The 22,660-nt window shown below is 45.4% G+C and overlaps 1 protein-coding gene across 2 annotated transcripts in view; it reads left to right on the top strand.

The window, feature by feature from the left end:
* Window positions 1–521: 521 nt before the first annotated feature.
* Window positions 522–22,660, top strand: part of LOC138287426 (acyl-coenzyme A amino acid N-acyltransferase 2-like) — a 40,202-nt gene continuing 18,063 nt past the window's right edge. Inside the window, exons 1-2 of one of the 2 annotated variants that reach the window (XM_069227847.1) lie at window positions 522–635; window positions 14,571–15,089. In XM_069227847.1, coding sequence (XP_069083948.1) covers window positions 14,627–15,089 — 463 coding nt within the window. In that variant the 5' untranslated portion in view covers window positions 522–635; window positions 14,571–14,626. Of the gene's footprint in view, window positions 636–11,562; window positions 11,651–14,570; window positions 15,090–22,660 lie in introns of those variants that run through there. The other variant, XM_069227846.1, reaches the window with a different exon arrangement.

Genomic DNA, 22,660 nt, shown 5'->3' with positions numbered 1-22,660 from the left:
GGAAGTTTTAAATTCCTGGAGGGGACTCCTTCCCATTGAAACTAACCCACAGCCATTAAGACGTCCAATATTTCTGAAATATTTAGTAAAGGCGATGGCGAAGACATAGGTTTGAGCGGGGCAGAGCGAGGAACACACCTGCCGCTAGTGGCGGTTTCTTTATTGGGGCGCTGGGGCGTCAACCCCCCCCCCCCCCACCCCCCCCTCGTTTGTTTGCCAAATTAAATGTTCAATTATACTGTTTATTCCTTTTTTTGATGCACTGCGCGCCATGACCCAGGCAAAGAAGTTACAGGAGAGGGTGGGTGGAGCCTCCGCTCCGAGCCTACATTCTGGATGATTGGCGGATGCCAGGCCTCCTTGAGGTGAAGTGTGCATGTCAGGTCGGACGGGTGCCTTGCTCCGACCAGCCTGACATGCGCACTTGAACCCTCGCTAGGCTCTGCTATGTATGAGCCAGGGGGATTGTTGTCGCAGCCTGCAATGCTCCAAATGAGCGCTGCCAGCCAATCCTCGCGCTGTTGGAGTCGTGGGGGTGGGCCCATGCCTGAGGAAGGGGAGGTCAAATCTTGCAAGCTCACTGCACGCATGCATTACTGGAGAGGAGCCTGAGGCAGTTGGCAAAGACACGTTTGGTGAGTATGTTTAAACTTTCTTAATAATAAGCAGGTCAGCTCGATTTGTTCAACTGTAAGAGTCAGTTTTATTTTTGCCTTCATTTTATAGAAGGTGATGTGTGCTCGAGGGCTGTTTGGCATTTGCGGTAACCAGTACACACACCGTACCTTTGGAAGTTCAGCTTGCATAGAGCCAGGCCTTGCAGCAGTGAGACCGATTGTTTATGTGTTAATATATGAAGGGAGCGGACGGGGGCACGCATTAAAATGCTCCAGCACCGTTTACTGCTTCCTGGTGCCTGGAGGCGATAGGATGTTGTGGGACGGTACTGGTAATCTTTGCAAGCACCAGGCTCTTAAATTGCCCTCGCTGACTCGTACTGGAAAGGCCATGATGGCCTGCGTGCTGGCACTGCAAAACAAGGGTAGTCACGAGTCAGGTACCCTTGTTCAGGAGTCCCTCACGCCAGAAGTATGCTCTGGCACGTCAGAAGTAGGTGCTGATGTGTTGAGTTCCTGCACAACCAGGTCCTGCGGTATGTTGGTTATGCACCGTCACGAGACAAGGCAGGCAGACATAATGGCCAGTGTGTGCACAGGTCGCATCGGTGAGTTTGTGCAGCCAGGCTTGCATAGTCTCACAGCCCTGGGCAATCATGCGCTCTGGCTGCTGCACGGCTGGTCTCTGGCTGTCACTTCCGGCCAGGAGAGCTGAGTGACTCCAGGGGGTGTGTTAGACCAGAGTACACCGGGGCTGACTTTTAAAGAAAGTGGGTGCGGCCACACACGTGGGTGGGAGGTGATTGTTTATTTCCTGGCGGAGAGGGCTGTGGAAAAATGGCCGACCAGATCTGATGAAATAGTAACTTGCAAATAGCGCTCCTAGTTGTCAACTGCTTTACTCTACTTTGGACCTTCCAGTCATTGAATATTTTAATTGCCTTTGATTCCTTGTTCTCCTAAAAATGATAACGCTCATTAAGAACAGTGTGCGGTTGCGAAGACGAAAAATCATGGAACTTTTGTGTAGAAACTGCACGTGCGTAGTTTAACCCATTCACTTTTCTGAGAGTGCGTTTCCATGGATTCCATGGATACTACAAGGGAGTGATGCATGCTATGCAGCGGGGCTCCGAGCAGCACAGAGGCGCTATCTTTGGAGGGTTGTAATCTTTCTGGTGTCGTTTTAGTTCAATTGGGTGCGGAGGCAAATCACTCTAATCCGGACCCCATGCTGATTGCTGACCATGGTGTCCTGACAGCCCGAAAGGGGTGGTCGGCCTGAAACCATAAATATTTTTTTTTTAAAAGGCGGCACAGTTAAAGTTTTATTAATGAATGTGTTTGAACCTTCGCCCCGTTATTAAACAGCATAAGCACAGCCAGGAAGGTCTTTTATTGTTGAGCTTGTTTTTTTCCCCTCATTGACGCAAACAATGTTACAGCATCTTCCTGTGTAAACACTTCGAGAGCCCTAGTGGGGCGTTTCATTCACGTTTCATTTTTTAGCTGTGTTTTGAAGGCATTAATGAGAAATAAGGAAATCTGTGAGGTACTCATCATTGTTACTCAAAGTCTGTTAAGAAGTTCTGTGCTTATACTGAAGAAGCAGCCACCTACAACATTATCATATGAAATCTCTTTATTGACGTCATAACTACACTTTCACGGTTGCCTTATTAACCTTCTTGCTTTCTCAAATTTGCTTGAAAATGCACCATCTGCCCACTGTTTTTTCAAAATGTTCCTAGGGGGAGAACCCCCAGAACCTCTCTTATGACGGTCAGGCTCGCTTGCTACACTCGCTCACCACAGGTCATTCATCCCCCATTTTTACGCCCCACCACTTTCAAATGTCACCAGCCACCACTGCACAGAGAAGATTGAGGCACTGCACAGAGAAGTGTAAGGTGATTCAGGGGGTTAGACGGTGGTCATCAGGGTAGATGTGCCCTTGCTTGAGATTACAAGCGAGTGAATGTGCCGCAAGGGTTTATGTGATCAATGAATGTCTATGTGTTCCCCATATGACTGGTTGACTCAGAGTTACTTTAATCCCTGTTGCAGCGGGGGCTGTGTAAAATGACTTTAGGGGTAAGCACTCAGCCAGCCTGTGAGTGGGATTACTTCTGGAATCATAAGTGGAAGGGTGTTTTCCAGGCACACAGAACCGGAATGGAGGCACTACTATTGTTCGCATATTATGACACTATAATAGACCCAACACATGGACTAGGAAGTGTGCCTGCTCTTGCACAGATGAACATCTACCAGGATAAAAAATAGACAAAGCATAAACATAACTTTACAGGGCATTTGAGGGTTCTCATGGAAGGGTTTTCTCAAACGTGATAGCAAATGCCGCAGTACAAGGCACAAATTGTCAAAACTGGATAAAAATATTTATAGCCTTGCAAGGAATTTGTGGGCTACCCCACGGACATTTGGTTATTTCAAAGTAAAATGGAGTAAGATTGGTAAATACGAAATAGCATTATAACATATCTTTAAGGAAATGGCCCTGAGCTATGTGGCAAAAGGTGCATTTTGATCAACTCAAGATGAAATTGAGATGTCCCTCTCAAACTGGGCATGTAACAGCATCTCATTCTCTCTCATCATTCTTGATTCGCCAGAATTCCAGAGGCAGCTGGTGAGGTCACAACGCAGGCCCTCTGCCCCGACCTGCGCCTCTCAACCGATTCCATTTGCGGCAGAGGAGCAATGGGCACGCCAAGAAACGGAAACTGCAGAAGAGAAAACCTATGTTTGCCAGTCATGGTGTTAAAGGAGGCGGGTGGTGTGCGCAGGTGGGGAGGAGGGGGCAAAGCAGGGCAGGTGGTGGAGGGAGAAAATATTAATAAAATAAAAAATTACCTGAAAGCCACGCCGCATCCCGCTCTTCTGCTGGCTGCAGTCAGTCAGCCACAGACTACCAGCCTGCCCTGTGGCCAATCCTGATGCAGAGCAGCGTCAGGATTGGCTGGGAGAGCCCAGCGAGGGTGCTCCAGGCAGACTGCGAGCCTATGCAGGCTCTCTCCAGCCCAGCAACTGTATTGCAGGAGAGAGCCCTCTGCGCATATATGTTTGGCTGGCCCAAGACGGCCGGCCAAACACACATGCGCTCTGAGGGGGGGTGCTAAGCACTCCCCCTCACACTCGTCACCCCGGTGGCCCAACCCCTTTACAAGGAAACAATAATAAACACTTTATTATTGTTTCCTTATACAGCTTTTGCAGCTGCCACTGCTGGCGGGTGGACAACTCTCCTCGGCCCTCATGGAGGAGACGCCCCTGATGTTTGTATTTACTTCATGTAGTGGCCTTAAAGAGGGGAGAAGATGCATCATAAGGGCCTGAGCTGCCGACCTTGGAACTGGGGAACTAGGCTCAATCCTCAGCATCAGCACAACATCCTGTGATTCTAAGCAAGTCACTTAATTTCCCTGTGCCTACCGAAAAATATGAATGTGTCCTTGTTTAATGTAACTGGTGGTCATGTAAAGCGCTCTAATACCTGCGGGTTGAGTTTGAGCTGTATAAAAAATCAAGCATTTGCAATGCAATGGGTCTTGCGTTTGCTCGAGATAAAGCTGTTAATGTTGTAGATTCCTAACTGGACTTTTCTTGCCACTTAAATTGAAAATGAAAAGTAAAACAGTTGACATAAGCGAGCCGATTCAAAGTGCCACGGCCGCCATGAGTATGAGCGCGAAGCAGTGACACAAAAAAAAAGACGTTTGCTCGCAGTAAAAGATATTGGCAAACGCACAATTATCCATGTAAGAGGGTTGATGTCCAAGGCGGTAACCAAACCGCACCAAGGAGGGACAAACGTAAAGCATTTACCAATGATAACAAAGTATTTTTGAAAGGCAAGTCCACAAACGAGTGATAGTAATGGGCGTGCAGTGAGCGTGGTTAAAAGTAGCTGACTGGTCCCTGGCCACGCGCGTTCATGCTGAGAGCTTCTCCTCTTGTATTAGTATTTTATGTCACATTGCGAGCACTTTGACACAGATTTTGTAGCTGAAATGTCTTTTTGTGTAGGTTGGCTAACGAAAACACTGGCCTGTGTCTGCACATTCAGGTCAGTGGTCGCGTGCTAGAAACCAGTGTTGAGAAATATTGCAGTTACTCTTCGCTGTATTCCACTTCACCCCTGCCTAATTTAATTAAGGATCTAAACACGTTCACTAGAATTTACTGTTGTCGAGTGAGTTGAATATTTTTTCTTACCAGAGTCGCATTTTCAGTTATGATGTTAACCGAGACCTTTAGGATAAACTAAAATTATAAACATATTTACAGTGGCTTTCAGACAGCCCACTTCATCCATTGGTCAGTTGTTATATCATTCATATTTTCCTTCTGCCCGCTACAGCGTACAGCACGGTGTAGAGGGTTATCCCATTTCAGCCCCTGGCTAACTTCACTCTCATTGGAGGTATTCAGTTCTTCCACACAGAGCATATTTACATACAAAGTAGTTCCCTTACTGGCCAGGGATTAGTACGGCAAGGAGTGCTTTTTGAGAACAAAAAATATTTCTGCTTTTATCCATTTTGTTGTACACTGGCAGTGGGCCAGCAGCTCCCCCAGCAATAAAGTTTTATTAAAACCATAGCAAAACAAGCATTGACAAAGCCAAAAATTTCACAGTCTCAGAATTTTGGGTTGCTAATGGTTGTTTTGTAGGCGACTGTGATGGGAATCTTGCTACCTTTCTTTTCTTTAACTGTAATAGTATATTCTTTGATATTGAATTCCATCTGCAGATGTATATTTTTAGTGGTTACAGTAGCAACTTTGTTTCTAGTGTAGTCAGTGTGAGTAGGCCAGTGGTCTGAAAAATACAATAATTAAGGAAAGCAATGCAAAATTACAGGTATAAAAATACTTAATCCTAGACAGACTTGCTCTCTACTGAATGGTACTCCTCCCTATTGAAAGGATTAAAGGCTGAGTTGCTCTTGGCACCTTTGTATATTTCTATTCTAAAATTAAAAGCGAGTCCCCGTTAAATCAAAACAAGACTGTACACAACATCTGACGACTGGGTATTTATTTGAAGTAGAATAAAGAAGATTCACCTTTATCAGATTTCCACTTGTGTGACAATTAAGCCTCTTGTATCACTGTGAATGTAACTGGCAGTATGTGTTTAATGCAAATAATTTTCTGGCTCTTAAACCAGACTAGTTTTTCAAATCTAGCTAATGTTTTCAGTACTCATCGCTACCACCATAATTGTATTAGTTTGTTGTTCTCTGCCTAGACAGGGAATGATGGGTAGAGCATGTAAAGGAAAGAAAACATAATGCATGTGATAAAATGCATCCTGTAATACATTATAAGGACATTGCAAGTCACCAAGGAGTTCCACGACCGAAGAGAGGAATGAGGCCGAAGGCCAAGTTCCTCTATAACGTCTTGGAACTCTGAGGAGACTTGAAATGTCCAGCAGAAGGGAGTTATTCAGCATAATACATGGTCACACCATCACGTTTCCTGCACAGCTACTTACACCCTTGCTGTCTTTCACTTGAAAAAGGAAGTACGGTAGCAGGCCCTTATCACCAGCAGGCTGGATTATGGGAACAAACTCTACGTAGGAATCGCCACACGCCTCCCGAAGAGACTTAAGACAATACAAAACTCAGCGGCAAGACTCATCCTCGACCTTGCCAGACAGACCCACTTCTCACCCCACCTTAAGAAGCTACACTGAGTCCCGATCCAGCAGAGATGCCAGTTTAAGATGTTGACCCATGCATACAAAGGCTTGCACAACGAAGGATGAGCTTACATCAAGAAATGCATGACCTTCCATCAAGCTACCAGACACCTATGATCCTCCTCCCTCTACCTCGCAGACACCCCCAGGATCCCTCGAGCCTACAACAGAGGACACTCCTTCTCACATCTGGTGGCCAAAGCTTGGAACAACCTTCCCCTACACCTCAGGAGTGCCTCATCGCTCCAGTAATTCTGGAGAGAACTCAAGTTCTGGCTGTTCGAATAAACAGATCACCCTGCAGCAGCTAGCAATCCAAGCTTCTTGGGACCCTCAAAGGTGATTTGCCCTGCTTTATAAATAATTGATTGATTAGTTGCAGACATGAAGATTAAAAATGGACTACAGTACATGGGATTCTGTAATCCCTGTATAAACGTCAGTCTCTAATTTTTTTTTATAATCAATGAGTTCTTACGCATCCAGTCACTGATTACAAAGAAAATACATAAACTCAGCTATAAGATATTACAGTTGAGTTCTGATGTCATAATGTCTGGTGCCAGAGCCAGCAGCTTAAGTGAAAGGCAGGTCAGATCACAGATCACAGGGCACAACTGAAGCAGCTGTTAAAAACAACAAACAGAAACTCAGCTTTTCTTTCTTCTGCTCCATTTTTAGGTTGAGCATGGCAGCGTGCAAGCGCTGCTTTCCGACATGCAATCTATTCTGTGGGCTTGCACCATGCCCTTCTCACGCTCATCACTTTCATATGTTCCCGGGCTTTCCTTTAAAAAATCCCTTGATGTAATTGGAAAATGCTTTACGGTTGTCCCGCCTTGAGGCTGTTTTGTTAAGCCTTTGCAGACTAACCCTGTTGCATGGATAATTGCACGATGGCTGATATACTTTAGTGTGGGCCAAATACTTTTTTTCATTTGTCTCTCCCCTTCAAGGCACAATGGCGGCCATGGCGCTTTGAAGTTTCATACAGCGCTAACTCGATCGGCTTTGCATGCCTACCAGTTACGTCACACTGTTCACAATGTTGCAGAATCGGAGTCATTTTAATTTTGCTTTTGTCTCCGCCCTTCGCGCTCCATGGCAGTCATGACAGTTTGAAGTGCGAACTCGATCGGAGGTATTGGAGCGATTTTTTCACTTGAAGTTATCCTGTCCCAATTGCAGGCAAATGTTTTCGCCACTTTTGGTGCCCCTTGTTTCCTGGAGACACGTTTCCGTTTGTAAAATATTCATTTCTAGAGGTAATTTTTCTGGCGAGAATGGTTCATGTGTCATTAAAAGAGGGTGTGAGTACGATTCAGGCTCCGCATAACTTGCAGTGACTTTTGTGAGGAGGAGGCCTGGCCTTTGCCCAGGAACACACATAACGCTTGGGGCTTACCTGGCTGACACTCTAGGGTTCACCAACTTGCTTCTGATCCCACGAATTTACTGGCACAGAACAAAATAAACATTGTCCTCTTGCAGTGACAATTTGTAATTACATTGGCCCCGTCCAAACAGTTGGTATAAAAACATGGCTCGGTTATTATGTTGAAATGTAATGTTTTTTGCATTTTTCTTTGCACTTCGGCTCTTGGACTCTGGGGGTGCACTTCACCCCCCTGACCCCTCTCCTCCCTTTACAGAGGGCATTAGGTGCAAGAAAATCGGATGAGAGAGAAAGAAGGGTTTTCAGTGTGTGCACATTCCTGTAGTATGTATGGCTCTGGTAGTATGTTATATGTGGCCACATGGTTCCTGCGTGATGCAGTTCCCTTTGCAGGTTTGTGGATGTGCCAAGTGAATGAAAACCACTTCCAGTTCTGCTGCTTTTAAAAACATATCACACAAACCATTAGACTCCAAAACAGTTCACAGAGGCGGCTGTCACCAGCGGGAGCTTCCTCCATAACAACTCAACCGATGGCCGAAAACCCTTTGTGCCAGGGTCCTGTGGGCACCATGTGTAACTGGTTGCTTGGAATTGTGAAGGGGAAGCACAGAGAAGTAAGGTTCTTGCTGCATGTGTGTGTAATCTGCAGTTATACACAAACAGGCACTGGAAGTTATCCAGGATTGTGCTTCTGCTTTCATTACGTCACTGTTGTGGGCGCATCCACATGAGCTGCGGGGTCTCCTGGCGGGGGAAAGGCCTGTACTTGGTTTACACCAGAGGTGTGGCTCAGAAATGAACTGGGCGAGATTCACAAAGAAATTCGTAATTCTGCCCCTAAAGGCTTACTGGGTGCATATTTACAGATTTTAGAAATTCACGCAGATGTCCCAGAGTATTCTAGGAAACTCATGACAGTCATAGCATTCCAGATGTATACATGGAAAATATCTGTGAATTACTATTTATGCATTTGTGGAAGAGGTTCAGCATATGTAATTGTACATATTTACAATTCTGCATGTATAGATGCCTTTTCATTGGTGCAATGAAAAGGCACCTCTTTTTTTTTTTTTGCGAGGAAAAAAATGTCCCCATGAACAAAACCCTTGGATTACACTCACGCCAATTATGGCTGTGTTCCCTTCTCATTCTTGCGGCCCTTGGCAGGAGTAAAGTGCTTACTGTTTCAAGGGAGGAAGTGAGTCATGGTCGAGCATAGCAGCGCACAAGCGACGCTTTTTGACATGTTGTAATCTATTCTATGGGCTTTAACCATGCCCATCTCATGTTCATCGCTTTCATTTATTCTTGGGCTTGCCTTTCAAAAATCTTTTGATGTTACATTGTCTCGCCTTGAGGCAGTTTTGTTACGCCTTACAGACTGACCCTGTTACATGGATTTTTGCATGATTGCCGATATACTTTAGTGTGGGTGAACCAGTGCTTAATTTGTGCTTGTTGTTTCTTATTTTTCTGCCTCGAGCATTTACTGTGAGCAAAAGACACATATGGGAAAGACGGAGGAAGAGAAAAACGAAAAAGTGTCACAATAGTAGAAAGCAGAAAGCTGCAAGAGTGAGCTGAAGGGGCAGGGAGTGGCTTTAAATGGATTGAAGAAACCCGAGATGGCTTCAGGATTAGGATGCCTCGGTATTCTGTGTTCACACATTTAATTGCAGGATACGCATGTTTAAAAGGAGGGCTTTGGGCACCGGCACGTTTTTGTTTACATTAAGCACTGGGGTGAACTACATTTTCCTTTCTGCACTCTTTGCGCTCCATGGCGGCCATGGAGCTTTGAAGTTTCATACAACACAAACTTGATGGGCGGTATTGGAGCACTTTGCATGACTGCCACTTATGTCACATTGTTTCTTTTGTCTCTCCCCTTCGTGCTCCATGGTGGCCGCTCTGTAATGCAATATGAAGCCCACCAAAAAAACAGTTAGTAATTTATTGTAAAAGAATAATAGAATCAGTGTAATGCAAGTCAGATTTAAAAGTGCTGAAGCTCAGAATGTCCAGAAAAAGACAGAGGGATTCTATTTTTCTTGTAATGACCCTTAGTGTGCAAAAGCATAAACAGGTTGAATAAATATCTTCTTTCTGTTCTCCACTGTTTGTTTTTATAAAAACAGACCATAAGAATAAAATGCCAGTTTTCGTGTTTGTGCCTAGTTTAAATTACAGCTGCAGTTATGGTCATTGACCTGCCTTGCACCCACAGCTGGCACGAGGCATTACGACGTCAGAAATCAAGTGTAATAAGTGATTACAGCAGAGCAGCCATATGATTTCATTAATACAGGTGACTAGTGGCATCTGAAGTCACCTGCGATAAGGAACTTAGAATCAGGATTTTATACAGGGATTGCAAGCTCCCATGTATTATATATTTATAGATGTGTAATAGAAGTAACCACTCACCTGTCAGAGTAGCACCAGATCCTTGTTAAAACAGAAGGTGGTCTAAAGGGCAGATTTAAGAAAAGTGGTGCTGCATCCAGTACAGCGGCACTTTCCTTGCGCCTCTTAGCGCCACCCTAACGCCACCATGTGTGTGCCCTATTTGAGATACAGCGCATCATGGCAGTAATTAGGGAACAAGCGTCAAAATGTTTGATGCTAGTTCAGCACTTTGCAGGATTAGTGTCAAAAATGTTGACGCTAATCCTGCAAATAATGGTGTGCCTCCTTTTAACGCTTGCTCTGTGCAGGTGTTAAAAATGCCACAAAAAATGGCTCAAAGAAATCTTTTACATTTCTGTGCTTCGTTTTTTCAGCCCCCCCTAAGGAGGGAACACCCCCCTTGCATACATAATACCTGGCGCAGGCATAATGTGGCACAGGGGGTTACAAAGTTGCGCAATGCATGCATTACGCCACTTTGTAAATCTGGTGCAGTGATTTTGGCCTTGTTAGGCCACATTAGCGTTACAAAAACTGACACTAATGTGGCTCAAGGAGGCGCTAGGCTCTCCTAAATCTGGGCCTAACCCTCTTATGGCTCAGCAGGTGCAGTTCTATGTTTGTAGCTGCCTTGCCTTTCCTCACTGTTGTACGAGGGACAGAAAAATGCACACTTTCTCTAGATCATTGGCAGAGCAGTGTGGTGACAGGTGATTTTGTTGGACATGTCTCGTCATGCACTTGACTGCAGAGCCCTTCAAGTACAGATAGAGCTAATATTGGGTGGGTAATCAGAAACTGTGGTCAACTCTGATAGGAGGACCTTGATAACAGGGCTGAGGATAAGGAACGTGTATAAAAATGTTGTGATCAGCTGTGAAAGGGAGACCTTGCTGCCAGGGTGAAGGCCGCGCCCTGTATGTAAACAGATAATACAGTTAGCTCTGATTGGAGGACCTTGAGGACAGGTAAAAGGCCGCGTCCTGCATGTAAACAGATAATACAGTTAGCTCTGATTGGAGGACCTTGAGGACAGGAAAAAGGTCACGCCCTGCATCTAAAGAGATGCTATGATCAGCTCTGATAGAGGGGCCTTGAGGTCATGACGGACGGCAGTCAATGTGTATAAAAAGTGGTGGGATCAGCCCTGACAGGGAGACTTTGAGCACAGGGCGAAGGGCGCGGAGTGCGCGTAAAGAGATGCTCTGACCAGCTCTGACAGGTGCCTTGAGGACAGGTGTGCTGCCTGCCAGCACTAACAGGGAGAAGTTGTGTGAGTGAACGACTGGCCTTGTCTGATACCTTGAAAGTGTTGGCGTGTAGATGAGAGAGCTTTATGAAGGTCTCTGGTAAGTCATTGACAGAACTTGGCCAAAGGCCGACATACTAAGCATAGAAGCAGAACTCACCTCGCGGCTAAAGGTGAGGAATTCGCGAGGAGTGCGCACCGACCTTCTCAGACTATCTGGAAACAGAGGCAAAAAGGTAAAAGGATTTTGGACAGGGTGGAGGGGCGGTTAAAGGCGAGAAAACCATGGTTTTATATCAAACTGAAGAATGGAACCTTACCTGGTTATGGAAATCTCAACTCGGTATCACCTGTATTTGCGTCCCGTAGGATGTTTTAAGTTTGTTGTGTGATTTCTAGTACCACCTACTTCAGATATTGCCCAAAACTGTCCAGCCAAAGACAAGTGTAGGCGACTTTCTTATTACTTGTTCAAAAGCTTGTAATTAGTAACCAAGACGGCAAGTATACATTTCAATGTACAGATGAAACAGTGCGCGTGCTCTAAAAATGAGTGATGGGGAAAAGCTGAGGATGCACCAAGGAATAATGAATGTGGTGATAATCTGAACACACTTTGAGGATTACTGAGGTATGTGCTTTAAAGATTACAGCGTGGAGAGGCAAACGAGCATTTAGGATTCATGGGTGTTGTTGACATGTGAGCAGGCAAGAAGCATTACTGGGTAATGTGGCAAATCTGACCATGCACCAGGGAGTACTGAGGGGTGGTGCAAATACATACATGCACTGAGGAACACTGACTGAAAGGGCAAAACTGAACATGCACCAGGGATTACTGAGGGGTGGTGCAAATACATACATGCACTGAGGAACACTGACTGAAAGGGCAAAACTGAACATGCATTTACGATCAATGAGTGAAGGTGCATGTCTGGGCAATCACTAACGATGACTGGGAAAATCTAAACATGGATGAAGGACTACTGAATGATGGTGCAAATCTGAACATGGTCTAAGTGTTATTGAGGGATGGTGCAATTTATGGGCTGTGACAGGAAGCACGAACAACACAAGCACTCGTCCATTTACTCATTAATTCATCCACCGACTCATTCATTCACTATGCCACTCATTGTTTTATCCTTGTATGCACTCCCTAATTCATCCATCAATGAACTCAGTCACCCATTCACCCATCTACACATCCAATCACTCAGGCACTCATCGATGCTTGCTCCATGTACTTAGCTACTCACCCCTTCATTCACCCACGCCCTCACCCAGATATACACTCACCCGTTCTTATTCTCATATTCACCCCTCACCCATCCACACATGACCAGTGAATGACAAAGCATTTTCACTTTTCGTAAAGGACAGACCTGCTGTCTTTGTCCTCGTCTGTTTAAGCTCCCGTTAGGAGGTGATGACTGGAAGTCAGTGTGGGGAGCTGCCCCTTAAGCCAGGATCTGTGAGATGGGTTTAGCATCTTGTGGCCGAACTGCAGCGGTGTTACCACGTCTGCTGTTTGTAAACTGTCGCTTTTCAGCTGGTCCTTTAATGGAACGAGATGGCTGTGCTGTGAACAGCAGGTCTGTTGAAGTCTGTAAAAGAAATACACGGCACAACAGAAAAGGACACAGTAACGCAACACAATAAAATAACCCTAACAGAAAAAACACACAAAAGCAACACAACAGTACAACGAAAGCGGTCAACACACGCACAAATCCTTGTCTACACCAGGACATTGGGGGATTCGGATAGAGCACTTAACAGAAGCTCTAGGGGAACTCTCCCTTCCTTCTGAGGATGGGGAACAGCCAGGATTTAGCTATTAGGATGAAGTTATGTCCTGGTAATCGGAATGCTCTCTTAGCCTCTCAGTACGAGTGTTCCGTAATTTGTGCGTGCACAAACTCCTTTTTGCAAGGATATTGCAATTACATGCTTTCTGGCAATCACTGCATCAATTTAATTTGTCTCTAGGTATTTTTCAACTGGTCATATCTGAAATTTAACAGTGCAAAATGCTTCTTAAATATTGGCATATGTGTTTTTGGTATGGAAACATCCAAAATCCACGTTATTCCCGCTTTTACGCAGGGAAACTTGTAAAAGATTCAGGCCCATATTTTTACTTTTGCGTCATTTTTTGATGCTAAAGCGGCGCAAACTTGCAAAATACAATTGTATTTTGTAAGTTTGCACTGTTTTTGCATCAAAAAGCGGCGCAAATGCGGCGCTAAAAAAGTATAAATATGGGCCTCAATTTCCCGTACCCTGTAAATTCTAAGCCTGAGGGTATCAGATTTTACCAGGAGCAGGAATTATCAATATCCAGTTTGGGGTACTCGTGACAGGGCTAATCAACACCCTCACCATTATCAACACTCTCACACCAAGCCGTCAGCCATTGTTTGCCTCCTTAATTACATCCAGAGGAAAGCGAGCATGCGCATGTGTTGGTTTTGGGGGAGCATACCTGCCAGAGTGGCGCTGTCATACAGACTTCTGTATCGTAACAGCTGTCCAAGCAGTTTTTGATCCTGCTGCTAATAAGATAATAATAAAAAATACTACAGAATCAGGATGTTGTAATGTATGCAATTCTTTACACATATGTAAATTGATTGGTTAGCACAGTCTTGTGCTATGATGTAACCTTAGAACCTCTGGTGTGGGAATCCTATGGTGGCGGTTGCAGTGGAGGAAGCTGGTGGAGAAGGATCCTCTGCCTGTACGATGTGTCTGGGGCTGCTAAATAAGGAACCTACATCAAAGTCATTCTGCAGTGGTCACTACACAGGACCTTATTAAGACACAATTTGGTTTGATATATGCCTCCTCTGCTCTCTCATGCCAGCACATTAGTAACACTGGGGGCACGGTTACCGGTTGTTACATATCCTTTCTGTAAATGGAGCCCCTAGGTGAAGGACACCATGTTCTATTACTCTGATGGGGTTCATAACTCATGTAACTGCCTTCATTTGAATTGCATGGCAGCTTGTAATTAAGCCCTATGATAAGAAGATTACCATAAAAGTAGCCTTATACTTCTTGACTCCACAGTCTCAGCATTCCCCACATTCTGAGTGTGTCCTGTCACTTCTGTTCAATACTAATGCAGATTTCTTTTAACCTCTGCAGATTCCACCTTTGAAGATATTGCCGTTGAGAGGTTGACAGAGGAGTGATCATTGGCCATGTCACGCCTCATTGTGACACCAGGGGTCTCCCTAGCTGACGAGCCTCTCAGAATCCGTGTTTCAGGCCTAGCACCCCGCCAACTAGTGACCCTCCAGGCATCACTGACCGATGAGAAGGGAGTAACATTCCGCTCCAAGGCATTCTACAGCGCGGATGAAGATGGGAAGTTGGACCTGGATCAAGCAAGTGCCAAAGGAGGGTATTACAGGGGTGTAGTGCCTATGGGTCTCATTTGGTTCCTCAGACCAGAGAAGCCTTACCGTCAGCTTGTGAAGCGAGATGTCATAGGCAGTCCTTTCCGCATCACACTGGATCTTTACAACTCCTTCCAAATGATGCCGGTCCATGAAGTTCAGCCCATCGCCAGCCAGACAGTAGAGAGGTGGTATGTCACACCAGGGGTACAAAGGATACCTATCAAGGAGGGCAGAGTCCGTGGTGCCCTCTTCCTTCCTCCAGGTGAACACAAATTGTGAAAATATATGTATTCCTAGTTTTAGGTATGAGCACTAGTGTTGCCTAGTGTTAGGGGAAAGATTGGAAACAGAGATATGAGTACATGTTATGCATATGTGCACATACACATAGAAAATCTTTGGCCCAAGCCTAGGGCATCTCCTTGAGACTGCTCTGCCACATGATTTAAGGTCCTTGACATGGAAAATACAAGGAGACTAAAACGTAATAGTTACAGAGCCCCCTCACCCTCTGAACCTGTATACGCATACCTTACTGAGCTCCACATTTTTAAAATCTTCTACACACTCATTTGATGTGCTACAGAGCTCTACCTCACCCTCTGTACCTGTATGACATTCCTTACTGAGCTTTCCAACCTCTGCACATGCATGAAATGCTGTGAATGTTTTAACTAAAAAAGTTCAAAGGGTTGAGATACAGGATTGGGGCCTTGTGAGTCCCACAGGATGGTGACCATTTGCCATTAAATTCAAAGTGAAAATCATAAAGGTTTATTAAAAATTAGGGGTCATTAAAGAAACCAAAAATAATTAGATTAATAATCAATTAAAAATAAAAATATGAAAGGACCAACATAAAGTTTATTTCCAATCATGTAAATGGGCAATTAAATTCTAAGGCAAAGAAAAAGTCTAGGTATAGAGTCAATAGACAGTCTGAAACAGAGACTGCTCAGCCTCAAAGACAGGAAAAGTCTGGCATACATTCCAAAAGGGCACATTTTATAGGATTTTAGACAGCGAAAGGGACATTTTAGACATTGTATGAAGTGAGGTCACAGGACATTGTGCCTATTACACCCTGGGCCTGATTCACAAAGGTAAACTCACACTTTTGTATAGGTTTATGATTGTTTGCTATTCACAAATGTATTTTACTAGTAGTATATTTACAACTGCAGAGTCTCCAGGCATGAAAAGATCGGGCAGTCCTATCTTTTTATGTGCGGAGAAGGTACTACTCTTATTAATTTTTAAATATGAACTTAGAAGCATGCTTGCTCCCGCCCCACCCTGGTGACAGTGCTTTTAATGACATAAGAGGCAAGGCAGTTTTCATGTGAACCCTGTATATGGCCCAGATTCTGGTAAACAGAACAGGATTATTGTCCATTAAATCAAGCACAATAGGTTTTGTGTACAGCTGGCTTTCTGAATTCATATATTTGAAGGTGATGTCATAGGTGATAGTGAGGTAAAACGAAGATCAGTAAAATACAATATTTCCGTAAAATCACACAATTTGGTTAAGCGAGTAAGATGATTGATGCCAGTTTTCTGGATTGACTTTGTACAAAGCAGCCACTAAATGGCACTATTTGTCCCTCCTTTTTACCTTGAATGTTCTACTGTGGTTTTACCTCATTGTGCATGAGGGTGAAGTGTGTGTGTGGCAGGCAGAAGCTACATGAAAGTTTGGCTGGAGGTTCCAAAGGGAGCTCGAGCTCAGTACCACAATCAGACGGGCACTCAGTGAAAAATGCCCACACTCACACCTCGCCTAAAAAAACAGTATTCCTGTTACCCCACCTTATACACAGCATGCAGAATGCAGCACAGATACAGGAAGTAACAAGGAGAAATAAAGATTGCACGGTGCAAGAGTGATGCAAACCGGCTCATAAACAGACCCCACAGTGTGCCACAGCATGCATGCGCAGTGCCTTACAGAAATAGCCATTTTACCTTGGGCCCAAATATAGCTGCAATGTGGCCTTATTTTTTATCTGAAACTTTGAGGCAACACCTCATTTGCGTGCTGGACCTTTTGATATCATGCTTTCAATGCTGAAAACAAGATTACAAGGAGTCAAATGCAACATTTTGTTGGCTGAAAAGCCACACCTGGCTGAGAGTATCACAAATTATGTGGGGGTCATCAGACTCTGAGGGTCCACAGGGCAGGCACGGACTACTGGGCCACAGCCATGGGTGGGCTAGGGTTGTTTGCCTCTACTTTTCCTGGTGTCTGTCCTATGTGACTCAGCAAATTGGGCCAAGTCTAAAGCTTGACTCTGTGATAACAATGGAGGCAGACACAGACTTCTCTGGGAGGCCAATTTGGAGCATTTAAGCTCAGCACTGAACGCCATACCCCGAAGCTCAATACAATCATTGTGTAGCCCAGTGCATCTCTTTTGAAAATGGCAAGTACTTTATTTTACAAAAGGCAGAATATTATTGACACAACAAGATATTAGATACCAAATGCTCTGGTGTGAGTCCCAGATACTTCATGGCGGGGCCCCTGCTAGGCACCCTACTCCATGCATTTTATGGGCTTGGGGTTCAGTCTCTAGATCGAATTCAGTGCTCCCTCTCCTCTCTTAGCACAGTCTCAACTTTTGAGGCTAGATAGCCCATGTAGTCTTTCACCTGTTCCTCTCATGGCGTCATAGAGCTGCAGTAGGCCTCTTGCAGGTAGCGGGTTCACTGCTGGTACACAGGTGAAGCGCATGGCCTGTAGCATTCTTGATCAGGTGGGCAACTGCAGGCTGCATGATAAGTCTTCGAAGGGCAGCGAATGGCAGCTTCTGACTGTGGCCCTTCTCCGGGCTCTGGTGGGTTGTCAGTACAGACAGGCCTCACAAGCTCAGGGGGCCCGAATCCTCTCAGGAGTACACACTAAGTCACGCCGGGGGCTCTCTCATTGGGGGCAGTTCAGCAATCCTCTTTTCAGGCCGGAAGGCCTAGTTCCAATGGAGTACTTCTAAGTGCTGTTTGGGGCATGATTGCAGCAGTCTAATCAGCCGTTGGGGTCTTCAGTACCGCTGTTGCCAGATGCTAATTCGGCACATAGTGCCTCAAGGTGATAGCACCCTTGGTCGTCAATGACTGGCTAGCCACCCACTGGAAGGGGTACCCTGGAGAGGCTGGTGGAGACCCCAGGTTTGTAGCCTTCACTCGCAGGTCAGTGAAGGCCACATGGCACAGTGATGCTGTTACGCTGTCTGGGGTGGCAGTCACACAGCAGGTGCCACGGGGCAACTGTGGATTTTAGCTTCAGCCCAGCCAATGGATTGTGCACACTTCCACAAGTGCTATGGCAACGCAGCTGGGCATGATATGGTTGGATGCTCAGACATGCTTCAGAAGTGCTGCGGTTCTCCTGAGGATCCCAGAGACCGGTTCGAAACTTCAGTCTACCCAGTTTCACAGTTGGTAAGTCTCTGGTGCATGGATTCCTCCTCCTGTAGGTTTGGCTCACTCATTCCCTCTCCCTTAAGCAGGACTCTTAGGGTTCCTAGTACAAGCCAGGCAGTTCTCTCCCCAGACTAAGCTGCAAGTGATGTCTCTTCACCTCTTGGAAGAAGTTGTCAGGCAGACACTAGCCCTGTTGCAGAGTAGGCCTCTCTTCACTCTGTAGAGCACTCCCTTCCTTGGTCAGACAGAACCTGGAAATGGAACAATTAGGGGGGTCAGCAACTCTGACTTTTACACAGAGTTCACAGACAGGGGTTGTGGATTATGTCTGTCTTTGTTGAACCAGTTTGGCTCAGTTTTCTTTTTTATGGATCCTTCTTAAGCTGTCTTCTAGTCTCAGCCTTTGTCTTGAGTGATGCTCTTCACAGCAGGGTGGTTTCTGTGTTGTAGCACCCACAACAGAGGCACAAATAGGTGTGAGCAGTTTGCACCTATCAATAGCCACATTAGATAGTGATCATAAAGAGAGACAAAGAGTTGCGACCATTTAAAAGATTCCTTCATGCCCAGACAACAGAAACTGGTGTCCCACCCCTCACCCCTGCACCAAATATCTTGTAACTCACAGGTCTGTGTCACTTTGTACTCATTGCACTTATTCAATGCATACCACTTCACTGGAATACATTCATACATCCTGGTGCACAGGATCTCAGTGCTAAGTTTCCGGGTTCACTGTCAGTACTGGAAGTTTAGGTGAATGGGTCAGTAGGCTCTCATTCTCATAACACAGTTAAAAATGCACTGTTAAACTATAATCACTTTAAAACATTGTGGGGGTCATTCCGAGCTTGGCGGGCGGCGGGAGCCGCCCGCCAAACCGCCAGAAGACCGTCCTGCGGTCAAAAGACCGCGGCGGTCATTCTGGGTTTCCCACTGGGCTGGCGGGTGACCGCCAAAAGGCCGCCCGCCAGCCCAGTGGGAAACACCCTTCTACGAGGAAGCCGGCTCCGAATGGAGCCGGCGGAGTGGAAGGTGTGCGACGGGTGCAGTAGCACCCGTCGCGAATTTCAGTGTCTGCTAAGCAGACACTGAAATTCAAAGTGGGGCCCTCTTACGGGGGCCCCTGCAGTGCCCATGCCATTGGCATGGGCACTGCAGGGGCCCCCAGGGGCCCCACGACACCCCTCACCGCCATCCTGTTCCTGGCGGTCGAAACCGCCAGGAACAGGATGGCGGTGAGGGGGTCGGAATCCCCCATGGCGGCGCAGCAAGCTGCGCCGCCATGGGGGATTCCTCAGGGCAGCGGAAAACCGGCGGGACACCGCCGGTTTTCCGGTTCTGACCGCGGCCATACCGCCGCGGTCAGAATGCCCTCAGGAGCACCGCCAGCCTGTTGGCGGTGCTCCCGCCGACCCCGACCGCCGGGGTCGGAATGACCCCCTATATGTTTCCACCACTGAGCCACACAGTGGCTTTGGAAGGGGAGCTCACACACACCCTTCTCCCCATATTTAAAAATAAAATAAAATGCACTGACCCACTGGCCTTGGCTGTGGCCCACACTGGGGGAATAATAATAGAAATGGGTGTACCAGTTTTAAAAAAAAAACAACAACGTTTCAGCAGTACCGCTGTGGTATGCAATACTGATTTTTTTGTTTTTAATTTTGACCCCAAAGTATTCGTACTCCAACCCAGATATGTTATTTTCTTTTTTTCTGGGACATGAGTATTAAGTCCCCAAGTCCTAAAATGGCTGCCCAACATATTTGTTGATGTTGTCGGCATCCTATCAAACCCTATCTTTTGATCTACCTGTCTTTCTGTAGTCCCGCACTGCTAGATATCTATACATTTTTAACCTTAATTTGTCAATTCTGAACAGATTTACACTAAATCACAAAAAGCACACTTTATGGGTACAGATCTAGCTTGCTGCTAAATTTGGTATAGTTCTATTCAGCCATTCTTTCTGTGTTGTTGCCTAATGTTCCTTGTGGAAAATGCATGAGGAAAAGCATTTTGGCCCCTTTTTCTTAACCAAACTTAAAAAGTAAAAACTCCAGGATTTGTAAAACGCAGCAAATCACCAGTGAAGGTCTCAAGGCGCTGAATTGTAGGCACAGTGAGATTAAGGGTGTGATTTAGATACTGGCGGGTGGGTTACTCTGTCACAACGGTGATGGATACCCCTTCCACCGAAATCCAAAATCCCATACAATACAGTGGTATTTAGATTTTGGTGCACGAGATATCTGTCACCACTGTGACGGAATAACCCGTCCGCAAAATATCTAAACCAGGCCCTAAGTGATATGCCCGGAATCAAAGGATGTTGAGCTGAACCTTGAACCCGGTTCCCCTAGCTCTGAAGTCGGCAGTTGAGGCCGTTGTGCCACATCCTCTCCTCTTAATGGACACCTGATGGATCGGCCTGAAACCTTTCATGAAGAAGCTGAGGTGAATGATCTTTTTTTTTGTGGAAAGTTTTGGGAAGATTACTTAAATGACACCATAGTTATTAGCAAAACAGAAAACTACGCTGACTGAGAGAATGTATGCGTGTGTATGTAGGTTAAAGGGGCAGTGTAATTAGTTGAAAATGCCAGATAAAACATATCATTTTAACTAAACAAAACCACTGAAATTTACCAGTTCTCTTTATTGCAAGTAAATATAACTTGTTCTCTAAGGTAACTGTAATTTGTGTCCCCATCCATAGGGAGCAGCTGTTTTTGCTTGATCTCTCTGGGCAGGAGCAATGCCTATTTTTCTGCCCACATTTTGAAACCCTCACCAGGTGGGAGCAGACTTCTGATTCCCTGCCTGTGCTCTTGGTGTGGGCTCCCTGGGACACAGTGTGTGAACCGGCCCTGGTGGATTGAGTCCCTGCGGCCTTAAAAGGCTCAGGAAGGGGGGGGTCATGTGCCCCCACTTCTGTGAAACCATTGGCCCCAAGGGATGGGGTTCCGGAGGTCTATTAAGGCACAGCTAGCGAGAATTTTGAGGTACACTATATGCCCTGGCCTGACTCAGAGGAGGTGGGGTGTTGTTAACAGTGCTAGAGCTGACACTTTATTTATAAACATGTTGACATGAATGTACAGATCCTCCTAATAGCCGAGTCCTAAGATGGCTTGCTGTCACATTCTTGTTTATGTGGTGGCAGCCAATCAGATCTCACTATAAGATCTGTCAGCACCACAGATCCTCCGCTGCATCATATATGTAAACGTTTTGAGCATTAGTTGCTCAAAAACTACTCAACGGAATTACACCATATTATAAAAAGCTCTCTTTCTGGACTAGATCTAGCTTTCTGGCAAATTTTGTGTAGATTCGTGCAGCATTTTGGGCTGTACCTGTTCCTAAATTTCCTCAGGAAAAATGAACAGTGAAAATGCTTTTTGGGACCCCCCCATTTTCTTGGCCCTGCTAGTCCGATCACCCTGGAACTTTCCATGCACAAACTAGACAAAAAGCTGCACTTTGTTTTGAAAGTTTTGTGAAGCTTCGTCAGACAGCGCCAAAGTTATTAGCCACACAAAAAGACATCTCCTATTACAACAGGATCCTAGCTGGGCAGTATATATATATATATATATATATTTATATATATATATATATATATATAAGGTAGTTATAGTTAGGATCTAGTTTCCATAGAAAAAGCGTTTTTTGACTTGCCTATTTCTTTGTCACGATTTGATGAATCGTCAACAATTTGTTTTTTGAAAAGTGCCCTCTAGGGTCTTGTTGTGCATGGAAAATTTCAGGATAAACCGTGAAGTGGGGGCAGAGAATGGGGGGGGGGGAGTGTGTTTTCCATGGTTGTGTCCATAGACTCTTAAGACACCCTGACCCAAACCCTTGGACAAAATAACACCAAAGGGTAGGTTTTGGTCCGCAGATCACACTTTTTAGTTTTCTCCTACATGTGTGCATGCGCACATGAATGTGAAATCTTTTGTTCATAAAAAAAAAACGTAAAAGGGGCTTGGATCCAGCCCCTGACTTACCTTAACTTACCATTGGCTTAATTCAACGTTGTTCTGACTTACCTGATTCGCATTGGCCAGCACGTTGTCACTTCCTGTCGTTGTCTTTGTCTTCTTCACCGATCTTGCTGTCTACTTGCCTGTGGACCAAGTACTCCTTTCAGTCACTTCCTATTGGATACTGGTAAGTGTCCTTCCACTTGCTGCTACGCTGAAGGTACTTCTTTTTTTTCTTGCATGCCGTCTTCTTTCTTTGCTGATGTCTTCTTTCTTCGCTGCCGTCTTCTCTGTGTTCTTTCTTCATTGCTGTCTTTCTTTTTTCTTCCAGCATGCTGTCTTCCTACTTTGCAACATTTTCTTTCTTCATTGCCTTCTTTTCTGTCTTCTTTCTTCGTTGCCTTCTTTT

The sequence above is a fragment of the Pleurodeles waltl genome, chromosome 4_1 (assembly GCF_031143425.1).
Source record: "Pleurodeles waltl isolate 20211129_DDA chromosome 4_1, aPleWal1.hap1.20221129, whole genome shotgun sequence".
NCBI classification, from domain to species: domain Eukaryota; kingdom Metazoa; phylum Chordata; class Amphibia; order Caudata; family Salamandridae; genus Pleurodeles; species Pleurodeles waltl.
Note: the sequence above shows the minus strand (reverse complement) of the source record. Positions and strands in the feature narration are given on the sequence as shown.